The sequence below is a fragment of the Callospermophilus lateralis genome, chromosome 7 (assembly GCF_048772815.1).
Source record: "Callospermophilus lateralis isolate mCalLat2 chromosome 7, mCalLat2.hap1, whole genome shotgun sequence".
NCBI lineage: Eukaryota > Metazoa > Chordata > Mammalia > Rodentia > Sciuridae > Callospermophilus > Callospermophilus lateralis.
In genome coordinates, this window is record NC_135311.1 from 2,903,971 (window position 1) to 2,926,927 (window position 22,957).

Genomic DNA, 22,957 nt, shown 5'->3' on the forward strand with positions numbered 1-22,957 from the left:
TGGACTTGGACTGGGCTTCTGTGGTCCCATCTGGCCCCACAGGGAAAGCCATGCACAAAGCCTCCTGTGTCTTTGGCTGAGCTGTTGAGAGGCTGAGCAGAGTTGCTTGTGTGGGTGAAGGCCCGGTTCCTAGGAGGAGAGATGCTGGGCAGGGAGGTGTTTACAGGGAGACAGGCAGGGAGAGCTGGTCTCCCACGTCTGGGAGGGGCTACAGCCCCAGACAACAGCTGGGTTGGTCTGCAGTAGGTGTCATCTGACCGGCTGTTCAGCCTGGGATGCCCACGCCCCCTCTCCTCTGCCAGGCTACACAGAAGCTGGGGTGCCCACACAGGCAGGAAGGCCGCCAGGCCAGAAGGACACCTAGCACCTTTGGGTAAGTCCTGGGCCTGGGCCTTCAGCTGAAGGAGGGGACCTTGTTGTCGGCTCAGGGAGGTAGGAATGTTTTCCTTTCCCCATCTCAGAGTGCCTGCTCTCTAGACCAGGTCCCCAGGTCCCCACAAGGACACATACTTCAAATCAAAGTCTGTACCTGGTGACCTAAAGATTCCAGAGTGAGATTCCCAGGGTAAAGGGCAGAAAAGCAGGTAGGCAGCTTTGAAGGTGCCGATGGGGGTGCAATTAGGAAGGAATCCCACCCGTGCACTCAATAGTGCCACCTCACCTCAATTGCCCTCCACTCCCCCAGGAGAATCCGGCCAGACCATGGGGAAGGGACATGGGCCTCAGAAGGAAGCATTGTCCAGACCAAGGATTAAGGAACCTTGGGTCCAACTCTGGAGTCAAGGGAGGGTCTCATCAGTGCTGGTTCCAGCAGTCTCTCTGGTCTTGCTTCCTCAAGGAAGAGGGAAAGGGGAGGAAGGTGGGGGCTCTCCTCTTACCCCTCCCCCACCACTCTGGTCCAGGCTCACACACCTGCTAAGCAGGTTAATGTTTTTTTTTTTTTTTTCCTGCAGTGAGTGGCCCAGGCTGTAGGTTGAGGGTCATCCAGAGCCCAGTGGGCCTCAGTTTGCTCCTGTTTCCTTCCCTAGGGTGTCCTATCCTGTTGTACCATGTCCATGAGCAGCAGGGAGATGGGACCTTCTGTGACCCCGGAGATCCTTAGCCACCTGGGCCTTGCCAATAAGGTAGGAGAGGTGTGGCCACCATGCCTGCCTGGGAATGGTCTCTAATGTCTCAACTCAGGGGCTGTGGGACGTTGGGGCAAAGTGGAGATAGGGCCTGTCCTGGGCACTGGGGAGGGGCAGAGGCCGACAGGGGATTTCCACTCCTAATCACTCCATGCTCTTGCAGACTGCAGCTTGGGGGACCCTGGGTACACTCAGGACCTTCTTGAGCTTCAGTGTGGACAAAGATGTACAGAGGCTACTGAAAGCCATTACAGGCCAAGGTGAGCCCTTTCCCTCTGCACTTGGGGTTCTTTTAGAAGCCAATCTATGGACCAAGAAGAAGCCAGGAAGGAGGAACTAACAAAGTTCAAGAAATGTTTGTGAAATACTTTAATTCCTGTGTGTCGAGTACCATACCCTGGTAGGTGTGTCCTACCCATTCTCACAACACCCCGGGAGGGAAGTCTTATTCTTTCCATTTTACAGATGAGGAACTCAGGTTCAAAGAGGTTAAGAGCCCTGCCCAAGGGCATGTAGCTCTTAACAGTGGAGCTAAGGTTCTAAGCTGAGCTGGCCAATCCCAAAAACCATTTTTTTTTTTTTTAAACTACCACATGGGGCCACCTTTGCCTAAATTTGTATCAGATTTACATGCTGTTTTGGCATTTTATTTGTATCCGTTTTTTAATTATTTATTTTTTAGTTTTAGGTGGACACAATATCTTTATTTTATTTCTATGTGGTGCTGAGGATCAAACCCAGTGCCTCACCCATGCTGGGCAAGTGCTTTACCCCTGAGCCACCACCCCAGCCCCTATTTGTTATCTTTTGAAAATTTTTTTTTTATTTTTAGTTGTAGATGGACACAATATCTTTATTTATTTATTTTTTTATGTGATTATGGGATTAAACCCACCCAGTGCCTTACACATGCTAGGTAAGTTCTCTGCTGCAACCTACGACCAGCTACAACCCCAGCCCCTGCATCTTCTTTTGAGATCAAGTGGACATATGGGTGATGCAGCCCTTGCTCCTTCCTTTCCCAGCCCTTCCTTAGACCTTGTTCTCTCCTCTAGAGAGTGTGGGGACCCCAGCCCTGTGAAGTCCTCCTGCCCAGGTGCATGCTTGTGATCCCAAATACCTGGAAAACTTGAGACAGGAAGGTTTCAAGTATGAGGCCAGTCTCACCAATTTAGTGAGACTCTGTCTCAAAATAAAAAAATAAAAAGGGCTGGAGATGCAGTTAAGTGGTAGAGTGCCTTGGATTCAGTCTCTGGTACAAAAAGTAAATTAATATATTTAAAAAAATAGGGCTGAGGGGCTGGGGCTGGGGCTCAGCGGTAGAGTGTTCGTCTAGCACGTGCAAGGCCCCAAGTCCGGTCCTCAGCACCACATATAAATAAATAAAATAAAGGTGTTATGTCCAGCTAAAACTAAAATAATAATAATAATAATAAAAAGCACTGGGGTTGTGGCTCAAGTGGGAGAGCACTCACCTGGTGTCTAGTATAAATAAAGACCTTGGTGACAGCCTCCCTTTGGTTCAGGTGTGGATTGTGGTGCCATTGTGGAGGTGCTAACCAATCGGAGCAGAGAGCAAAGGCAGCTTATTTCTAGAGCCTTCCAGGAGCGTACCCAACAGGTGAGACGGCACTGACTCCCCCGGAACAGTGGCCCCAGGGAGGACCCACACAGCAATGGCAGCCCAGCCTCCTGGCTCCCAGGGGTGCTGCTTCAGGTCTGAGAGGAAAGCCAGCCAAGTCTTCCCAAACCCACCCCCACTTCCGGGGCCTCCCCTGACGCCATGTCTCTGCTGTAGGACCTGCTGAAGTCCTTGCAGGCGGCACTCTCGGGGAACCTGGAGAAGATTGTGGTGGCCCTGCTGCAGCCTGCAGCCCAATTTGATGCCCAGGAACTGAGGACAGCCTTGAAGGTACCCAAAAGGACACTTGTGAAGAATGTCAGGGAATTAAAGGCAGCACTGAGGGAAGGACAGGGCCATCTGCCTGGCCTTTGTCCACTCCAGAGGGTGGATTTGGAGGCCCCTCTTATGATTCATCATTGACCCTTGGATGGAGAGATGGCCAGCATCTGCCCTCTGCCCCTGTTAGTCTGCCTTCCTCATGACATGGCCTAGTCTGAGTGGCCTCCCAATTTCTTGTAGGCCTCAGATTCTGCAGAGGATGTAACCATGGAAATTCTTGCTACCCGAACCCCACCTCGGCTGCAGGAGTGCCTGGCAGCCTATGGGCACCATAAGAACATGGGAGGGTCCCAAGAACTGGACAGTGACTGCAGGACAATCCACTTCTACCATGAACCATCTGGAAGCCTGACTGTCCAAGTTTTGTTCCTTTAGGGCCTCCCCTCCCTCTCACACCCCTACTCTGTTGCCAGTGCCTCAGTCTCCCCAGGAGAAAGAACCAGATGTGACCAGGAAAGACAAGCGATGATTAACCATCTTAGTCTGGGGCTCCAGGGCAGATTCCAAAATAATGACAACTTTAGGCACTGTAACAATCCCCCATGGCACCCCTGCCACCCTCCTAGCCCCTTGCTGTCCCTGCCATAACACCACCCCCGCTAGCTGAGTGCAGCCTTGGTGTAGCCTGGGGTTAAGATGGGAACTTGCTCTCTAAGTGATAGGTGTCACCTCTCCCAGTCTTGCTGCGTTTGGTGTCCCCTGCCTCACCCACTAATTTGTAAAAGCTTTTCCCATCCGCATCTTGCCACCACCACCCATTGTTTTGCTGTCCCCAAGTTTCCTTTGATGTCTAGACTTGTGTTCTTACTCCCTGCCCTGGTGTGTGCTAGGTGAGCACTCTGTCACCACACTTTGTCCCCAGCCCTTGTTGGCCTCATTTCCCTTCCTTCTCCCTTTCCCACTCTTTCCCTGCTTTGCACCCTGCCTTGCACGCCGTCTTTTCCTCATCTCCAGCTGTCACTGGAGGGCCAGGCCCTAGCCCTCTTGTTTCACAGTAAGGCGTCTTTTTCCCTCTTCTGTGCTGGCCACCACTCATAATGAGTAGATGCCTCTGCCTGGCAGGTGGTGCTCAGATTGAAGTCAGCGCACAGCTCACGGCCTAGGGAGGCCATCAGAGTGGTCAGGATGGCATTTATGCCTGACATTTTGAGAACAAGCAGGCATCAAGCTACTATAAGCAGGAGATGGCAGGGCACAGGGGGTCAGCAATTTGACAGGCACTGTGGCTGTCTACACTGGGGAATATCAGCAGGAACCAAGAGCTCCTGTCTCCACCCCAGATTTCCAGGTGGAGGCTGAGGACGACATCAAGTCTAAGACCAGTGGCATCTTGCGGGACCTGCTCCTGGCCCTGGCCAAGGTGAGGAGGAATCACACTCATCAGGTCAGGGACAGGCAAGAGCAGGAAGCACTGTATCATGAGATGGAGGCCAGGGTTTGGCTTCTCAGTCTGAAGATCAAAAGCTGCCTCTCAAGATGGGTGCAGGGGCCCCTGCCTCTAATCCCAGCAACTCAGGAGGCTGAAGCAAGAGGATCCTGAGTTTGAAACCAGCCTCCCTAACTTGGCAAGACTCTCTCTCAAAACAAAAAATAAAAAAGGTTGGGGACATAGCTCAGTGGTAAAGTACCTCTGGGTTTAATCTTCAGGAACAAAGAAAACAAAAACAAACACCTGCCTCTCAAAAAGCCTTCTGAGAACACTTTCTCCTCTAGGGGGGCCGGGAGAGCTACTCTGGAATTATTGACTACAATCTGGCAGAGCAGGATGTCCAGGTGAGCGAGGGGGCTGAGGGGTTTTCGGGCCATGCTCATTAGAGTCCCTTCACCACTGTGTCTTAGAGCCTGGGACCTGGGACCCACTTGGGGAGGCGCCTGGGACACGGTAGCAAGAGCCTCTTCCCTGGTTTGGACTCTGCCTCCCAGTCACCTCTCCTGGGCATTTGGGTGAGGGATTATTTAATTCCTTAAAGATCAGGATTTTTCCAACTCAAGGGAACAGAGTTGTGAGGGCCCTCTCTTAGCCCGGTTTCTTTCTTTTTTAAAAACCATAAATAGGACAATGAATTTATAGTTTAAAAATCACCCTTTCCATCCTTAATCCCATCTCCTTCATGGCACACTCTGGGAACATCATGACGTGGCTCCGCTGACCCCTCCAATGACCTGACGCACCCCTGCCGACCCTTCCCCTCCCAGGCGCTGTGGCAGGATGAAGGGCGCAGCACCCAGGGGCCATGGGTCCTAATCCTCACCCAGCGCAACCCCAAACACCTCACCCGAGGTAGGCAGGCGCCTTCTCATCCCTGGCTGCCCCGACCGTGGGCTGGGGGTGCTGGGGGTCCCCCCACCAGCCCCTTTCTGACTTCCCACGCACCCCCAGTGTTTGAGCAGTACCGGCGGCGCACCGGGCAGGAGCTGGAGGAGGCGGTGCGCACCCGTTTCCGTGGAGACGCCCGGGCGGCCCTGCTCAGCCTAGGTAGGGAGTGGCCGTGTGTGCAGCGGGGCCTCTGCTGGGCTGGGCTGGGCCCCCCTGAGCTCCTCCGTCCCCCTGTTCACTTCCAGCCTCGGTGATCAGGAACACGCCGCTGTACTTTGCTGACAAACTTCACCGAGCTCTCCAGGTGAGAAGTGCGCTCTTTCCTCCCTTTCCACGAAATCTGGGGAGACTCTTCCCGCCAGCTGTTAAGGTGACAGTCTCACATAAACTACAATTCTACAGTGGGTGTCTTCTCCTGTGTCTACACACTGTCTCGTCAAAGGCAGAGAGAAGGCTGCAGTTAGAACTAAGTTGATTGACCCATAAGAGCACTAAAGCTAAGGTTTTGGCCTCATTAATCACCAGGTGATGGATTTCTTTCATATATATATAGTTGTAGATGGACACAATTCCTTTATTTTATTTATTTTTTTGTGGTGCCAGGGATCAAACACCAGTGCCTCATGCATGCTAGGCAAGTGCTCTACCCCTGAGCCACAGCCCTGATCCCTGATGAATTTACAGACAGTGTCTTCCTTGTCCAGTATCCACTGTAGTCAGAGGTGATGAAGATAACACTAGCAAGAATAAGAGCCAGCATTTCATAGGTGCTCATTGGGTGCCAGAGCCTATCCTGAGTATATAACACACATTTCAATTAATCCCCACAACCACACTCCCTCCTTATTCTATACATGAAAAAACAAAAGAGGTTAAGTACCTTGCCTAAAGTCACACAGCTAGTAAATCACACAGTCTCCCTATAAAACACTGAATGATATCAGACATTTACTGTCCTGTGTCAATACGTTGTCAGTGATAAGTGCTCTTAGCATCCAGGACCCCCCTTTCTCTACACTGGTCAGATTTTGTTCCATATTATTAATGGTGACGTTGGTTGGAGTAATTCCACAACAAAATCTACTCATTCTGCACAAATGAACTAGTTCTTCTATAAAAACTGTCCCCCAAAACCTGCATATAAAATGTTTGTACTGGGTGCTATGGCTCACACTTATAATTCCAGTAACTCAGGAGGCTATGGCAGAAGGGTGGCAAGTTTGAGGCCAGTCTGGGCAGCTTGGTACTGTCTCAACATAAAAAATAAAGGGCTGGGGAATATAGCTCAGCAGTTGGTAGAGCATCCCTACAAAGTAGGGGTTAACAAAAATCACCAAGTTGGAGAAAATGTGAAATGTGAAAAAGATACAAGAGTTCTTATTTTTTTGCCGGGCATGGTGGCACACACCTGCAATCCTAGCAGCTCAGGACACTGAGGCAGGAGGATGGCAAGTTCAAAGCCAGCCTTATCAACTTAGCTAGGCCCTAAGCAACTTAGTGAGACCCTGTCTCAAAATAAAACATAAAAAGGACTGGGGAGGTGGCTCAATGATTAAACACCACTGGGTTCAATCCCTGTTACCTAATAGTAGTAGTAGTAGGTTCAATCCCTGTTACCTAATAGTAGTAGTAGTAGTAGTAGTAGTAGTAGTAGTAGTAGTAGTAATAGTAATAAACTCTCATTTTGGTAGATGAAATAGCTTTCTGTATACTGGTTTAGAGGTTATCATGCCTTGTTGATGACTACTCAAAATATAGTCAAACACTTGCTCTTTTATCCAGAGATTTCCATCTCGACAGTAAATTATTATACTTGACCAAGAAAGCCTGGATCATTATGAGTCAACAGCAAGATTCATTTGAAGAGCTATGGTTAGCTGTCTAAAATTTTTGTTATAGCAACAAACTTGTGGGCTGGGGCCACAGCTCTATGACAGAGCACTTGCCAGCATGCACAAGGTTGTGGGTTCAATCCCCACCACCACACCGCCCCCAACAAACAAACAGTAAATTATAGTCCATTTGAATTACAGGACCCACATTTTTTAATGTAAATGCAAGATTTATCTCAGGATTCTGAAAAGAGTACATGCCCATTTTTCTGTAAAATTTTAAAGCATCTTGAAAGTTTTGCTTTTATTTTTGTGGGGTTGGGGATTGAATCCAGGTAGGCAAGCACTGGATCACTGAGCTACATTCCCAGCCCTTCTGTAAAAATTTAAAAGGAAAAAATCATTCAGAATAACCTCGTACTTTCTTTCCCCCAGTACAGGAGACTGAAACCAAGACCTGTGTGTGCTAGGCAAGTGCTCTACCCCTGAGCTACATTCCCAATCCTTTTTTAATTTTTAAAAAGTTGAGACAGGGTCTCACTAAATTGCTGAGGATGAACTAAAACTTGTGATTCTCCTGCCTCAACCTCCCCAGGAACTGGGATTCTAAGGTATGTGTCACTGCTCCCAGTTCTAGTAAATTTTTTTTTTTTAAATTAGAGATATGTGGAAACATAGACTGTAAAGAATGTTTACTCAGAAACATGACCTTCAGCAAAGACTGATTTGAGGCTCATTTGGACCACTCTGAACTTAAAAATGAATATTCACAATGATAGTCCTGGGGGATTATGGAATGCCAAGTCTACTCTCAAGTATCAAGTGTAAAGAACACTTGTACACCAAAGAGAATATTTAGTTAAGGAGTGTCTCTTGGTCTAGTTCAACAACTTTGGAGGGACAATATAAATCTTTAAGACAATATAAAATAAAGTTAAAATGAAGTAGCCATCAGGTCCACTGATAATTTAAAAATGAGTTCAAATGAAATAACAGCATCATGTTTTCTTTTTCTTTTTTTGGTGCCTGGTATTGAACCCGGGTGCACTGAACCACTGAGCCACTTCCCCAGCCCTTTTAAAACAGACAAACAAATTATATATATATATACACACACACACATATATGGGTACACTATTTGTATGGGTACACCATAACCACACAGAACATGGGGTTCATTTTGCCATCTTTGTACATGTGCATAACCTAATTTGATCTATCTCACTTTTCATTACCTTTCCTTTCCCTCCCCTCACCCCAGGGAGCCTTTTCTAGCCTCCCTGATGGACCCTTTGGAGCCACTCACCACCCAGCTGTGGGGGAGTGGGGCTGTAAGCTAGTGGCAGGGCCAGGAAGACATAGGGGAAGAAGGAGAGGGACTGAGCATGTTCCATGAGGATGAACAAAGATGACTTCTGCCCCTGCAATAATGTCTACCTCTCTTTTTCCAGGATTCTACCTTACCTCTACTTCCTAAAATAACCCTTCCTGCAGTTCAACCCTCTTTTCCCTTCTTTTTTTTTTTTTTTTTGGTACTGGGGATTAAACCCAGGGGTGCTTTTACCACTGAGCTACATCCCCAGTCCTTTTTAGCTTTTATTTTGAGACAGAGTCTCACTAAGTTGCTAAGGGCCTCACTAAGTTGCTGAGGCTGGCCTCAGACTTGTGTTCCTCCTGTCTCAGACTCCTGAGTTGCTGGGAGACACAAGGTGTGCACCACTTCTTGCTCAATCCCTTCTCTTGTGTGTATCTTACAGACTACTCCTTCCCCATCTGTTTCTCCTTTCACCAGGAGTCTGAGCCCAATTACCAAGTCCTGATGCGCATCCTTATCTCTCGAAGTGAGACTGACCTTCTAAGCATCCGAGCTGAGTTCAAGAAGAAATTTGGAAAGTCCCTCTATTCTTCTCTCCAGGTGAAATTTGGCTAGTTCTTAACCTGGAGCCTTGGGTTTCATTCCTTATTGATACCCATCTTTCCTGCTCACAGCAGAGCATATTCTTCCCTTATGGATCTCATGAGCATTTAGTTCATTGAGTGCAAGACTCCAAGCATCAGGGAGGATCTTTCCCTCCTCCGTGAGCTATGGACCAGCAGGAGGGAGGGATCAGAATGCTTGGTCTTTCTAACATTTGACTTCCTTGTCTGTAGGATGCTGTCACAGGGGATTGCCGGTCAGCCCTTCTGGCCCTGTGCAGAGCTGAAGACATTTGAGGCCTCCCTTCCCCCGACCTCCATGTGACATTCAAGGATCTGAGATGCCCATGTTTGGCTAAGCCTGCAGGAGACCAGCTGGGCCTCTAAATAGGATGACCCTTCATGGTGCCCCGCATACCAAGCTTCTTGTTAAGGCTGAACTGTATCTTTTAAATCCCTAATTTCTTTCATTTCAAAATGGTATCTTTACCTGGGTCCTCTAGCTCTGTCCTGGAAGAAGGGTAATGGGATTTCTTTGATAGTTTCTATCCCACTCATCTTTCTCATACCCTGGCCAGAACATCTCTCTGGTACTCCAATTCTTTTTGGCAAACTTTACTGTAGTTTGTGTTCTCTGACTGAATTTCGGGTGGAGCAGGACACAGACCAGGAAGACGCCTTGGAGCTGAAGCACCTTTGAAGTGCACTTGGCTATTCAATGGGAATCCTGTTTTTGCCCCAGTGTTGCAGTTATCAACATGTTCCACCCACCATGTCTACCCTCACATTCATTATTCTCCCTACCCCAGGAAATTCAGGCAAATTAATTGAGGAACAAGCACAAGAATGAGGTCAGAAATGGTTGGAGGTAGCAAAGGACCATCTGTGAGAAGTGGGAAGAAAGCAAAAGGTTAAATTGCCCTCCCAACCCTGGGAAGTCTTGGTAACTTCTCAAATTCCCAGTTCCAGTTCATCTGTCCAAGCAGGGATCTTGAAAACCAGGCCTTTCTCCTGGAACACCTATGACGGCGTCAACAGGAGGAGGAAAAAGGCAGGCTTGGGTTCCCCCTGCTGGCTCTGTTAGAAACCACAGGCTGCCTCCTTCATTCCTCAATTAGGTCAAATACTTAACCCCATGGGTGCAGGGGAAGCCAAACAACATCTCAGGAAAGAATTTTATTTCCAAACCCCTAGGAAGGCATTACAAATAACAGACATAGAAACCCAAATCAAACCCTGAAGCAAAAGGAGACAGGCCTGCAGGGTAGGGAGGAGGGAGAGAGGTGCAGCCCAGATAGGCCCTCACCCCGTAGCCTGAGTCTGTGTGTTCATGTGATTATTCCCGGAAAGGGAGTTAGGAGTCTGACATCTTCACCCTGCCCAACCCATGGTTGCCCTGGGAAGAAGAGAAGGCAGCAGCACATGAGGGCAAGGACATTACCGAGTTTGACCTTGGTATTTACTACTGCCTGCTCTGACCCCCAATAGTCCATAAATAAGCTACCCCATGTATCTCAGGGGTTGAGATGGGGGAGCAGCAACCTAGCCACAGCCTCTGAGAAAGTGGGCAGCTCAGAAGAGCAGCGGGCAGAGCTATAGCAGAGTACAGTCGGACTCCTGCTTCGGCCTCTGTCGGCGCTCCCCGGCTGGGCGTCCTGACGTGGCTCCTCTCCCCTGTGCGGGATTTAACATTTGGTCATCCAACAACTTTGGAGGAGTAGAGGACTGAGATTCAAGGGGTTAGGGGGTCGGGATCAGGAGGGACTATAGGGAGAGAAAAACGGGAAGGGGTTCCAGGAAGAGGATCCAGCAGGAGAAGGATCCCAAGGGACACCTTGAAGAGACCAGTACAGAAACAACAAGTGACCTGGACAAGGCACAGTGGGTGGTCTGGCCCGCTAAGGAAAGGTGACAGGGGCTTACCTGGGGTGACAGGGCCCGCATCTGCGCAGGCTGGACTGGTTGCTGCTGTTGATACTCCTCTTGCTGAAGTTGCTGGGCCAGCTCCAGGTCACTAAGGCCCAGCATTCCTTGTGGCTGCTGCTGCTGTTGCAAGGACAAGGCCATCAGGTAATCCTAGAGAACAAGAGTTCCCAGGTGGGCGAAAAGGGAAGGCTGGCAGGGAAGGAGACTCAGGCAAGGTTTCCAAACTAGGCTTTCCTTCAAATTCTCCAACTTCTCTCCCTTCAGGGGAAAACACACAGCCAGTTGTATCCCTGGTGCCAGAAAATGCATAGCAAACAAGGAGATGATCTGAAGGTAGCAGAGTGGAGGGGCATGGGTGTTAGGGATGTGGCCTTGATACAATAAATCACACGTGGCTCTTACAGCAAAAAACTCTGTGAGGCAGAGGAGCTCTGGGCACCTTCCCCAAAGGCCCACACACCTGATCTACCTGCAGCTGCTTCTCTGGGGAGCTACCCCCACCTTGTGCTTCAGGGCCCTTGCCGAGGGAATGACTCAGGTGGAAGTCAGAGTCACAGAAGCAGCTGTCTCCGTCCACGTTGTGCAGGCTCTCCCATACCACTTGCTCCTCCTGTAGAAAACCCTGGTCAGTGACCAGTAGGTACAAATGACTCTGCAAAGAAAAGGACAGCCAACTGGTGGGATAAGTGACAAAGAGGCAGTTCACTTCTCAACATTACCTGAGATACACAGACCACTTGAATTAACTGATGTGCTGGCTGGAACTCCACAGTGTTAGCCTACGGAATACACACACCCACAGTGTGGAGAGGGAAGGGATGTCTGAGTGTATGTCCATGTGAAGTTGGGTGTAAGTATAGTGGTTATTTTGGTCAAGTGTAGAATCCTTACGGTTGGGATGCAACCCAAGACCATGCTTTTCACCCTATTTCTTATGTTCTCTGGTCTCTTTTGATGGCGATGGGAATAAATTCTTTGGGAACCAGAGACCTCTCTTCTACTGAACTCTTAGAGAGCTTCGGCAATTTTTAACTCTCAAAGACTGTGGTGGTGTTAAAAATTTCCGCTGCCCCTTTCTGGGAGAGAATTATAGCTTCCTGTTCCACTGATGGTGGACTTATCCTTTATGGCTTTGTCTGGCCTCTGAGATATGAGCAGAAATGACCATTTCTGGGCAGAACCACTAACAGTGAGTGTACAACTGTGTTCCTCTCTCTTTCCCTGCATATATTTCAGATTAAGGCTCTTTGGTCAGCCTGGTCCTAGAGTGAAGATGGAATAGGTCAGAATGTACCCAATCTTCATTACACATACACATAGTATGAGTGAGAAAAAAACATTTGTTGTGGTAAACCACAAGGATTTCAGTGATATTTGTTACTGCAGCTTAACTCACCTTATCCTGACTGACCCAGAAGAAACAGACCCAGAAGAAAAAGGCATGGGGAAACCACAGCACCCCAACCCTCCAACACCTCCAAACCCTTATCACCTTGTGCTTAGTCATAGTGCTAAAGTGGTTGTTGCGGAAAAAGACACTAAGTTCACCCTCCTTGGCAGCCGCTGTAAGCTCACATAGGCCATGGTAGGTCAGCTGTGCTGCAGTGGTCTCCAGGAACTGCTCTGCGATCAAGCCTACCAGAAGGCATAAGATGGGAGAAATTTGGCTTACAACCAAAGTCCATGATTAAAAGGAAAAAAAAAAAAAAAGACCGGGCATATAGCTCAGCTCTGTGGTAAATCACTTGCCTAGTATGTAGGAGGCTGTGGGTTCAACCCCCTGCACCATCAAAAAATAAATGAAACAAAATGAAGTCCAAGATAGGAAGGATCATCCAAAGAGTACCTGTCAAAAGTCCTTCTGAATCTGACTTTCTAAAATCCCTTTTTAGGGCTAGGGATGTGGCTCAAGCGGTAGCGCGCTCGCCTTGCATGCGTGCGGCCCGGGTTCGATCCCCAGCACCACATACAAGTGAAGATGTTGTGTCTGCCGAAAACTAAAAAATAAATATTAAAATACTCTCTCTCTCTCTCTCTCTTAAAAAAAAAAAAAAAAATCCACAGATCTTGGTGCTACTATCCAGCAACAGACTGATGTGGTTTTTTTAAAAAAAAATAAAAATAAAAAAATAAAATCCCTTTTCAGGGGTGGTGGTACATGCCTATAATCCCAGCTACTCAGGAGGCTAAAGCAGGAGGATCACAAGTTTGAGGTTACCCTCAGCAATTCAGCGAGACCCTGTCTCAAAGTAAAATATAAAAAAGGCTGAAGATGTGGCTCAGGGGTTAAGCAACCCTGGATTCAATCCTTGATGTAAAACAAAAACAAAAACAAAACCCCCCAAGATGTGTTGACTCAAATATTTATAGGGACTAGGCAGAAAGGAGGCAAAACTGCTAAATGTCAAGCCAGGGAGAACTTGGTTCACCTTGTCCAAAGAGGCAGCCACAATTCATCACCCACTGATTGTGGCTATGACAAGTAGGTACCACCATTGTCAGAAGTGATGTCTACACAGAAGCTACGAATCCAGATTACAAAAAAAAAAAAAAGAAAGAAAGAAAGAAAGAAAATCAGCTGATTAAAAACAACAACAAAAAAAGGGCTAGGTGTGGTGGCACACGCCTGTAGTAATCCCAGTGACTCAGGAGGTCAAGGCAAGAGTATTCTAAATTTGAAGCCAGCCTCAGCAGCTTGATAAGGCCCTCAGCAATTTATTGTTGAGACCCTCAAAATAAAAAAATAAAAAGGGTTCAAGATATAGCCCAGTAGTACCAGTAGTAGAGCACTCCTGGGTACAATCCCCAGTGGTACAAATAAATAAATAAGTAAGGCTGGGGGTGAACCTCAGCAGTAGAGTGCCCTGGGTTCAGTCCCCAGTGCCTTAAAAAAAAAAAAAAAAAGAAAGAAAGAAAGAAAGGAAAATGATATTGAGCAGCTACCTCATGTGAGGCACTACACTAAGCCCAGGAGGCCACGGAACAAATTTCCCAAACTTTCTCTTAGGGATTTACACTCTAGTGGGAGAATGGCAGGAGACAATAAACAATGAACCTAAGCTGCTATTCTACCCTTTGAATAAGATCCATGAGGGAGGAGGGATGTCACCTTCTGTCACGAGGTTGGGGTCACTGGAGTGTTTGCAGGTGATGATCTTCTCTACTAGCTGGTTGTAACTCAGTTTCCCAACTGCGCTCACAGCCTCGGGACTCTGCACGTGTGGGGAGTAGGGTGGGGAGTGAGAAAGAATGTTGAGTTCATTTAAAGAAGGAAAGGAAGCCCACAAGGACTACAACCTTATGATCAAAGTGTTCTGTTTGGGGACCCGGATTGAACCCAGGGTCTTTTAACAACTGAGTCATTTTTTTTTTAATGTTTTTTTAGTTGTAGGTGGACACAATACCTTTGTTTTTATTTATTTATTTTTATGCGGTGCTGAGGATTGAACCCAGTGCCCCACACATGCTAGGCAAGTGCTCTACCACTGAGCTACAACCCCAGCCCACCACTGAGCCATTTCTTAAAAAAATATTTCTTTCAAAAGTTTTTATTTGTTATTTTTAGTTATACATGACAGTAGAATGTATTTTGACATATTATACATACATGGAGTATAACTGCCCATTCCTGTGGTCTTACATGATGTGGAGGTACACTGGTCATCTATTCACATATGAACATAGGAAAGGAATGTCCGATTCATTCTACTGTCTTTCCTATTCCCATCCCCTTTCCCTTCCCTTCATTCCCCTTTGTCTAATCCAAAGTACTTCTATTCTTCTCTCCCCTCCCCCTTATTGCACATCAGAGAGAACATTAGGCCTTTGTTTTTTGGGACTGGCTTCTTTCACTTCGCATGATAGTCTCTAGTTCCATTCATTTATGAAATGCCATAATTTCATTTTTCTTTATGGTTGAGTAATACTACATTGTGTATCCATACCACATTTTCTTTATCCATTCATCTGTTGAAAGGCACATAGTTTGGTTTCATAGCTTAGCTATAATGAATTGAGCTGCTATAAACATTGATGTGGCCATGTTGCAACAGTATGCTGATTTTAAGTCCTTTGGATATATTCCAAGGAGTGGGATAACTTAGGCAAATGGGATTCCATTCCAAGTTTTCTGAGGAATCTCCATACTGCCTTCCACAGTGGTTGCACCAATTTTCAGTCCCACCAGCAATGAATGAATGTACCTTTCCCACCACATCCTCCTAACATTGTTTTCTTTTGAAACAGGGTCTCACTCAGTCCTTAGGGCCTGGCTAAGTTGCTGAGGCTGGCTCTGAACTTGAGATCCTTCTGCCTCAGGCTCCCAAGTCACTGGGATTACAGGTGTGTGCTACTGCACTTAGAGCAGCAGTTCCTGAACATTTCTTTTTTTAATTTTTTTTTTTTTAATATTTATTTTTTAGTTTTCGGCAGGCACAACATCTTTGCTTGCATGTGGTGCTGAGGATCGAACCCGGGCCGCACGCATGCCAGGCGAGCGCGCTACCGCTTGAGCCACATCCCCAGCCCCTTTTTTCTTTTTAATATATATATATTTTTAGTAGTCAATGGACCTTTATTTTATTTATTTATATGTGGTGCTGAGAATCAAACCCAGTGCCTCACACATGGTAGGCAAGTGCTTGACCACTGAGCCACAACCGCAGCCCAGTTCCTCAATTTTTGATGTCTAAAGAACTGATTCTAGGGCTGGGGATGTGGCTCAAGCCGAGGCGCGCTCGCCTGGCGTGCGTGCAGCCCTGGTTTGATCCTCAGCACCACATATAAACAAAGATGTTGTGTCTGCTGAAAACTAAAAAATAAATATTAAAAAAAAAATTCTTTCTCTCTCCCCCTCTCTCTCACTCTCTCTTTAAAAAAAAAAAAATAAAGAAAGAACTGATTCTATGGGGCTGGGGATGTGGCTCAGCGGTAGAGCACTCGCCTTTACGTGCGCGGCCCTGGGTTCAATCCTCAGCACCACATATAAATAAATAAATAAATAAATAAATAAATAAATAAATAAAATAATGGTATTGTACCTAAATACAACTAATATATATATAAAAATTTTAAAAAACTGTTTCTGGGCTGGGTTTATGCTCAGTGGTAGAGCACTTGCCTGGTGTGTGTGACACACTGGGTTTGATTCTTGTCACCACATATAAATAAATAGATAGATAATAAATAAATTAATTAATTAAATAAAGGTCCATTGACAAAAAAAAAAAAAAATACCTATAGGGGCTGGGGATATGGCTCAAGTAGTAGCGCGCTTGCCTGGCATGCGTGAGGCACTGGGTTCGATCCTCAGCACCACATAAAAATAAAATAATGATATTGTGTCCACCTAAAGCTAAAAAATAAATATATTTAAAAAAAATACATACATGTTAAAAAAAAGAACTGATCCTATTTGCATATTTGCATATGGTTTACTTGTACTAGAATGCTACCACTACCAGAAAAAAACAAAAAAAAAGGGCTAAAATTCAAGAAATTCAGTCTCCAAATTCTACTCCCCTCCCAAACCAATCTAACTCCTACCCCGGGCACCCAACCCACAACATTTTGCCTCACTCAGGTCAGCTCCAGCGAGGTAAAGGACTCAGGGGGGCTTCCACCATCACCTGTGGATCAACAAGCCAGCCATGGTACAGAGGTATGCCTAGTAGGTCAAAGACACTGCATTCGGGTGTATACTCAAAGTCAGAGACTCCTGTGAATCGCACATTGACATCAAGACCGGTGGCCAGCTTTGGCAGCACTGTCATTGCATCATCCACATTCTGGGAATTGAAAAAAAAAAATGATGAACAGCCTAGCCTCCTTTCCCACTCCCACATCCAGAAAAAACAAACAAACAAACAAAAAAAACTTGTTGCTTTTCTTCCCTAACATTCTTACAAGCCATTCTATTCCTCCCCTGATTCAATCCTTCTTTATCTTATATAAACGAAATCTTTTCCAGGATAGAGATATAACATCCTCTCTTATACCTGCAGAAGGAAGCAGAGTTCAAAGAGCCCTCTTAAGATGCAGCAAACAGCTTCTCTCGATAGTTCCAGTGTCCCCTTCCAAACCACAAAACCCCTAAGTCTCCGGACTTCTTGCCTTACCTGCTGAAAATTAAGCTGAAGTCCCTCTGATTTTCCCTGAGGTTGGATGGACAAGAGGCAGTTTCCTATAAGACAGGATACTTTATCAACCTACCCCACCACTTGTCCTAAAGGCTCAGCTTCCTCTTTTCCTGGAGAATGAGGATAATGTCACAGAACCACAAATTTTTAGAACTGGAAAGGTCCTTAGAGTCTAATTCAGTTATCGGCGGACACAATATCTTTGTTTGTATGTGGTACTGAGGATCGAACCCGGGCCGCACGCATGCCAGGCGAGCGCACTACTGCTTGAGCCACATCCCCAGCTCCCTTAGAGTCTAATTCAGACCTTTCATTTCTCAGAGGAAGAAACAGGCTTGAAAATGGGAAGGACCTACTCAAGTTCACATGCAAAACCTAAGGGCAGAAACGGGGAGAATAGCTCACTGGTAGAGCACTTGCCTAGCATGCTCAAGCCCCTGGGTTTGATCCCCAGAACTGTAAAAAAGAAAAAAAGAAAAGAAAAAGGCTAAGAGCAGAATTGGTATTATAACTCAAGACTCCTGACTTTTTTTCTTCTTCTTCTTTTTTTTAAATACGGGGATTGAACCCAAGGCATCTTAACCATGGAACTACCTCCCCGGAAGTTTTTATTTTTTTTTTATTTTGAAACAGGATCTCACTAAGTTGCTGAGGCTTGTCTCACACTTGTGATCCTCCTGCCTCAGCTCCCACCCTCAGCCTGGGATCACAGGAATGTACCATCACACTTGGCTCAGGATTCCTTGACCTTGGCTTTATCCTCCAACCTTGCAGAGAAGCCCAATGACCCTTAGCTCCCCTGCTACGTTAGAACCCAGAATGGGGATCCCTTGGCAGTCTGAATTTCTGGCTGAGGGGATAGCTCTGGAACCCCTTAGGAAATTCCTCATTAAGGCCCAATTACTCACCAAGGTGGGTCAAGAGCTCATCTGATGTGATCACTTCCTTCTGGGGAGACAGCTTCACCTAGGGTAGAAGGAGTGATTCTGTGTATGTCTCCCTTTCAGAGCACAAAGGAAGAAACTACAACAGTGGAGAGAGGTGCCTGTGGTATTTAGGGTTGAGAGGAAAAGGTTTGAAACTGGAGCAACAGAATAAATGTGAAATACTACAAGGTCTTCCTATTTGCTAGAGAACAGGAGAGACAGGAATAGTACAGAGAATAATCTGAAAAGTTCAGATTGCTTTGAGAAAATCAGGATGAAAGGGAGGTGGGTCAGGGAAGAGTGTTCCCCATAATTTCTGAGTTCATGTCAGACTTTCTCTTACCTTCCACTGAAGGAAGAGGATATTCATGATGGCAAGGAGAGGGCAAGGACCATTAGTGCTCTGGGTGATGATGGGTGTCCGTTCTCCCTTCCAGGGGATCCATTTTACACAGTAGAAATCTGGCTCAGTCTGTCGGGTCCTCGGGGACTGGGGAAGCTCCTGGGGCCTGGAGCATGCTCCTAGTGTCTCTGCCTCAGGTGACATGCTACAGGATGGCCCAGGTTGACTTGAGTTAGTTTCAGGAGGAGGGGACTCAAGGTTCTCCCCACTCTGGGTTGGTAACAAAGCTTCGTCTCCTGGCTCTTGTTTTGCAGCTTCCTCATCAGCATCTCTGGTGTCTTGGTCCTGAGGGTACTCATCTGGTCCTGATAGGACCTCCTGGTTTTCAGAGGTGTCTGTTTCTGCATTCCTGGCCTTACCCGAGGACGGATGTTCAGGCTGAGGGTGCTCCATGATGAGAAGGGAGTCAACTGAGGGATGCTGAGGATGTTTCCTAACCTCAAGGGCTTGCCTATGTCAGTCTTGGTATGCAAAACACAGACCTGTCCAGTAAGAAGAAGATCGTTGAGACAGAAAGCAAAGCCACCCAGAGAAGTCTTAGAAAATGAATGCTGTATGGAAGGCTGGCTGGTATCTGCACAGGCACTCCTGGCTACAAGTAGTACATGCCTTTCTCAGCTTGCATAAACAGGATTCAGACTGAGATCTTTCCACTTTTAACTTGTGACCAGATGGAACCAACAGTGGCTTGGGCTTCTAGGCTTGAGAATGATAGTTCTGGAGGGACTGAACACACTGAGTGAAGCCAGCTTCCCTGAAACAGATAATGATAAAGAAAACGGGAGATGTAGCAAAGAAGGAGGAAAATAGATGGAGAAAGAAATGTTAAACTATCCTAATACAGAGGTGTCGTTTCTGTAGGCTAGGGGTGCAGCTCATTGCTTAGCAAGTGTGAAGCCCTTGGTTCAGTACCCAGGACTGGAAAAAAAGGAAAACCAAAACTATCCTAAACAAACCTAATGATCCTAATGGTTATAATATGATAACATTCAGCTAACCCTGTAAAAGGCATCGTATCAGTAGCCTGCACAACAGCCAGGACATGGGCAATTCCTCCCTTACACCAAATCCCACCCCTCCATGAAACAACCTGAGCACACACAGGCTGCTTGGATTCTTATGGATACCATCTCCCTGTGTCACCCCAAAGGTGAAAAGTGACAGGGGTGGAATGGAGATGCAGTGTCATGCTCCTAAAAGTGATGTGCTGGTGAGGAAGGGAAGTCTTTCTCCTCAAAGGAGTCTACCAAACCTTACACAAGCACAAACCACAGCAAAAATGTCTTGGGAGGAGCTTCCTGTAGGCTGCAGAGGGGAAATGTAGGTTATAGGGACTTGAATTAGAGAGTGCCTTAGATAAGTAACTTCAAATTGGGGGCAGAAAAAGGACTGCCCCACTGCAAATTCTTCCAGTAGCTTCTCTGGACAGTTGGAGTTAACAACTTCCCAGTAGTTCTTTTTTCTCCGAATCTGCCTAACCCCAGAGATACTCTCTTGCCCACTATTTATATGGAAAAGAGAAATGCTGATTATTGATTGACTTAAAAAAATATTCCCTACACTGTTACCTACTGGTGTATGTTCTTTATGTCTGTTTCCATCTCTGTGCTTTTTGATGTGAAGATTAGGCCTGTTGAACTTGTTCTCTATCAGCACTAAGCATCAAGTCAGGCATAGAAGGTAACAAAGGGTAAAAAGCCACAAACCCTGGCTTCTAGAAACCATCCCCCTTCAATCTCCTTACTCCCCTCCCTACTCTTTAGTCAGGGGGAAAAAAAAAAAGTAGAAATTAAACAGGTTAAAGATGTTGCCTTTGCCTTTTCTCCAGTTCCCTCCTCTCCTGGGGTTATACTTTTTTTCTTGTAAAGGTGCAGGAATTTGGGGCTAGGAGGAAAGCCTGGCCAATGAGGATGAGGAATGTTAAATTAACTGAAATAAAAATAGGCCTAGTATGAAGATGTGAATTTGGTGTCAACATACCTTATATATAATCAGAGAAATGATAAATTATGGTATAATGATGTATTAAGAATTGTAATGCAAAAATAAATAAATAAAATTTTAAAAAATAAAATAAAAATAAGCCTAGTCATTCAATCATCCTCCTGATTCAAATATAATTCATGTCAGTTGCAATTCATTTACATGTTATTGATTTAGAATCAGAATAGCAAATATTGCCTGTAAAGGCTTTATACATTTTTTCCCCTCTCTCCTTTATTCCTCCCCTCCCACATGGCACTTAAGGTGAGTCTTGAAGCACATGTCAGAGTCAGGGAAAGTTAAAAAGGCTTGAAGAAAACAGGACTCATTTTCTGCCCAGTGCTAGAAATAATCAATAATTACATGGGGGCTGGGAAGCTGGCTGGCCAGAGGAATGAACCGGGGGAAACCAGGAGCTCAATACCACAGGGAATGGGGACTCTAGGGAAATTGGGCAGAGTTAAGTAGGCTAAGTCCTAGGAGGCAGGGCAGGAGATGTAATGCAGGGTTTCCACCCTCTCAAGGTACACTCCTGGTAGCGAGAGCTTGGAGTATTTCTGAGTAGGAAAGGATAAGGGGGAGGAACCCAAGCAAATCAGGATTTCACCCATTTTTGTTTGTTCTCTTTTCAGCCCTACACTTTTCCTGCAGCTGAATTAACCTATGGTGGTGGGTGGGGGAGTTAAACAACTCTGGCCCCTCCCTCGTCAGTGTCAGTGCAAGAAACAAAATAGGTAGTAGCTTCAAGAAGACACCCCCCCGACACACACACCAGGATCTTTCCTCTCCCCTCAAGTACCTTATTGTCCCACACCAGTCTCCTCCTCAGTTTGACCCAAATCCTCATGCAATCAATGGTTTCTATTTTCCCTTCATCATCAAACCTTGCCACAGTGTGCTGTCTACTTGCTTCCAAGGAATGGGGAGGGTTTGGCTAGAAGCAGGAGATAAAAGGACCGAGGAGCGTCTATTTACATGTTCCTCCTGCCTTAGCTCCTCTAAGCAATCCAGACTTACGGAGACCACAGATGGGAGGACAGACAGGTGTCAAGTCCCCCAGCTGAAGAGGGAAAGGAGAGCTGCGGGCTGGAGAGGAGGTGGAGAAGATGGTTAAGACAAAGTTTTACCTTAAAGAAGTGGGTGCAGTTCCAGGACGAAGCAGGAGGGTTCAGCTCTGGCAGTCTGATGGGGGAGGTGGGATCAGCGAGGGGCACCACCAGGCCGGCTGTCCAGAGCTTATACAGGTTGACACAGCTTTACAAGCGTGGCTGGCCGTCTTGGCTGGGTTGTGGCTACTTCCGGACTCACGCCCAGGACTGGGGCACCGCAGTGGGGTGAGGGCAAGCAGGGGCGCAGCCCAGGTGCTCCCGGTGGTGGCTCAGAGTGGCTGGCTTCAGGATTCTTGAGAGGCTGAGTCTCCGCGTGCGCACTCCAGGCCCTAACTACAAACTGGTTTTCAAAGGAAGTTTGTGGGTTTTCTTTTTTCCTCTTTCTCTCTCTCTCTTTTTCCCATTGGGAGAAAGAAAAATTAGTCAAAGACAAGCTCTCTGGAGGAGGAGGGGTTTGCCCAGCACTGGAGGATTTCCATCAGAGCTTTCTGATCCGGGCAGCAGCTTGGTAATCAGCAGAGAGGGAGAGAGAAACAAGGAGAGAAAAACAACAGACCCTTTCTCTTCCCTTCGCCTGCCGCTGGAAGGGACGGAGCGCTTGTGCCTCTCTGGTGAGAACAGGGAAGAGCAAGTGCCCTAGCTGAGCAGGGAGGAGCAGAGCTGGACAGCAGCAGCTTGTTGGATCTGGGCTTTCTCCCTGTGTGAGACAGTCCTTTGCTCTGGATCCACAGAAGCAGAGCCAAAGAGCATGACATTTGCATGTTAACTCATTTAATGTAAAAAAGGAAAAAAAAAAATCTGCTCCTGTCTCTCTGGGAGCCTTTAGAGGGCTCCTTTCTAGGTCTTCCCTGTATCTTTTTTTTTAAGTTCTTTTTTTTTCTTCCTCCCTCCCTTCCTTCCTTTCTTAGTTTAGAAATGACACTGGTTGGGCTGTGCACCTAGTAGTGCACAGAGGCAGCAGGTCCTGGGTGGAGAGCACAGCAGGAGACCCAGTAGAATAAGAGGAGACACAAGGGCCTGTGCGCTGGTTCTTGTTTCCTACAGGCCTCAGCTTCTTAGACGTCACCTCCTCCTCTCGTCTTCCAGCTCAGGGAAGAGGAAAAGCTGGGTGAGGCTGGAGGTAGGAAATAAAGACATAGATTAATAAATGAGGGAACAGAGGCAAGTGTGATGGATCATGCTATAATCCCAGCAACAAGGGAGACTTAAGTAGAAAAATGGCAAGTTTGAGGCCAGCCTGGCCAACATAGGCCCTAACCAATAGAGTGAGACCCTGTCTCAAGTCTCAAGATTGAAAACATTTTAAAAGGGTTGGAG

At 46.7% G+C, this 22,957-nt stretch overlaps 2 protein-coding genes across 6 annotated transcripts; one reads left to right on the forward strand and one right to left on the reverse strand.

The window, feature by feature from the left end:
* The first annotated feature begins 1,049 nt into the window (after positions 1-1,049).
* Anxa9 (annexin A9) lies at positions 1,050-9,453 on the forward strand. Of its 3 annotated transcripts, none has more exons than XM_076861992.1 (12): positions 1,050-1,124; positions 1,291-1,387; positions 2,654-2,748; positions 2,926-3,039; positions 3,271-3,394; positions 4,371-4,450; positions 4,804-4,863; positions 5,287-5,371; positions 5,471-5,566; positions 5,653-5,711; positions 9,032-9,154; positions 9,391-9,453. In XM_076861992.1, the coding sequence occupies exons 1-12, from the start codon at positions 1,050-1,052 to the stop codon at positions 9,451-9,453; spliced, it is 1,071 nt and encodes a 356-aa protein (XP_076718107.1). The 3 variants fall into 3 exon arrangements, with proteins under 3 accessions (XP_076718107.1, XP_076718108.1, XP_076718109.1); XM_076861993.1 differs by having other exon boundaries at positions 3,271-3,360; positions 4,370-4,450; XM_076861994.1 differs by lacking the exon at positions 2,926-3,039 and having other exon boundaries at positions 3,271-3,360; positions 4,370-4,450.
* Positions 9,454-10,350: 897 nt separating this feature from the next.
* Positions 10,351-22,209, reverse strand: Mindy1 (MINDY lysine 48 deubiquitinase 1). 3 transcript variants are annotated; one of them, XM_076861167.1, is made up of 10 exons: positions 21,659-22,209; positions 18,489-19,030; positions 18,128-18,185; positions 17,199-17,263; positions 16,710-16,868; positions 14,192-14,294; positions 12,575-12,717; positions 11,543-11,734; positions 11,080-11,232; positions 10,351-10,830 (listed from the first exon to the last, which is right to left on the reverse strand). In XM_076861167.1, the coding sequence occupies exons 2-10, from the start codon at positions 18,939-18,941 to the stop codon at positions 10,750-10,752; spliced, it is 1,407 nt and encodes a 468-aa protein (XP_076717282.1). In that variant the 5' UTR covers positions 18,942-19,030; positions 21,659-22,209; the 3' UTR covers positions 10,351-10,749. The 3 variants fall into 3 exon arrangements, with proteins under 3 accessions (XP_076717282.1, XP_076717283.1, XP_076717281.1); XM_076861168.1 differs by having other exon boundaries at positions 11,543-11,692; positions 18,489-19,302; XM_076861166.1 differs by having other exon boundaries at positions 18,489-19,302.
* Between the last annotated feature and the right edge of the window lie 748 nt (positions 22,210-22,957).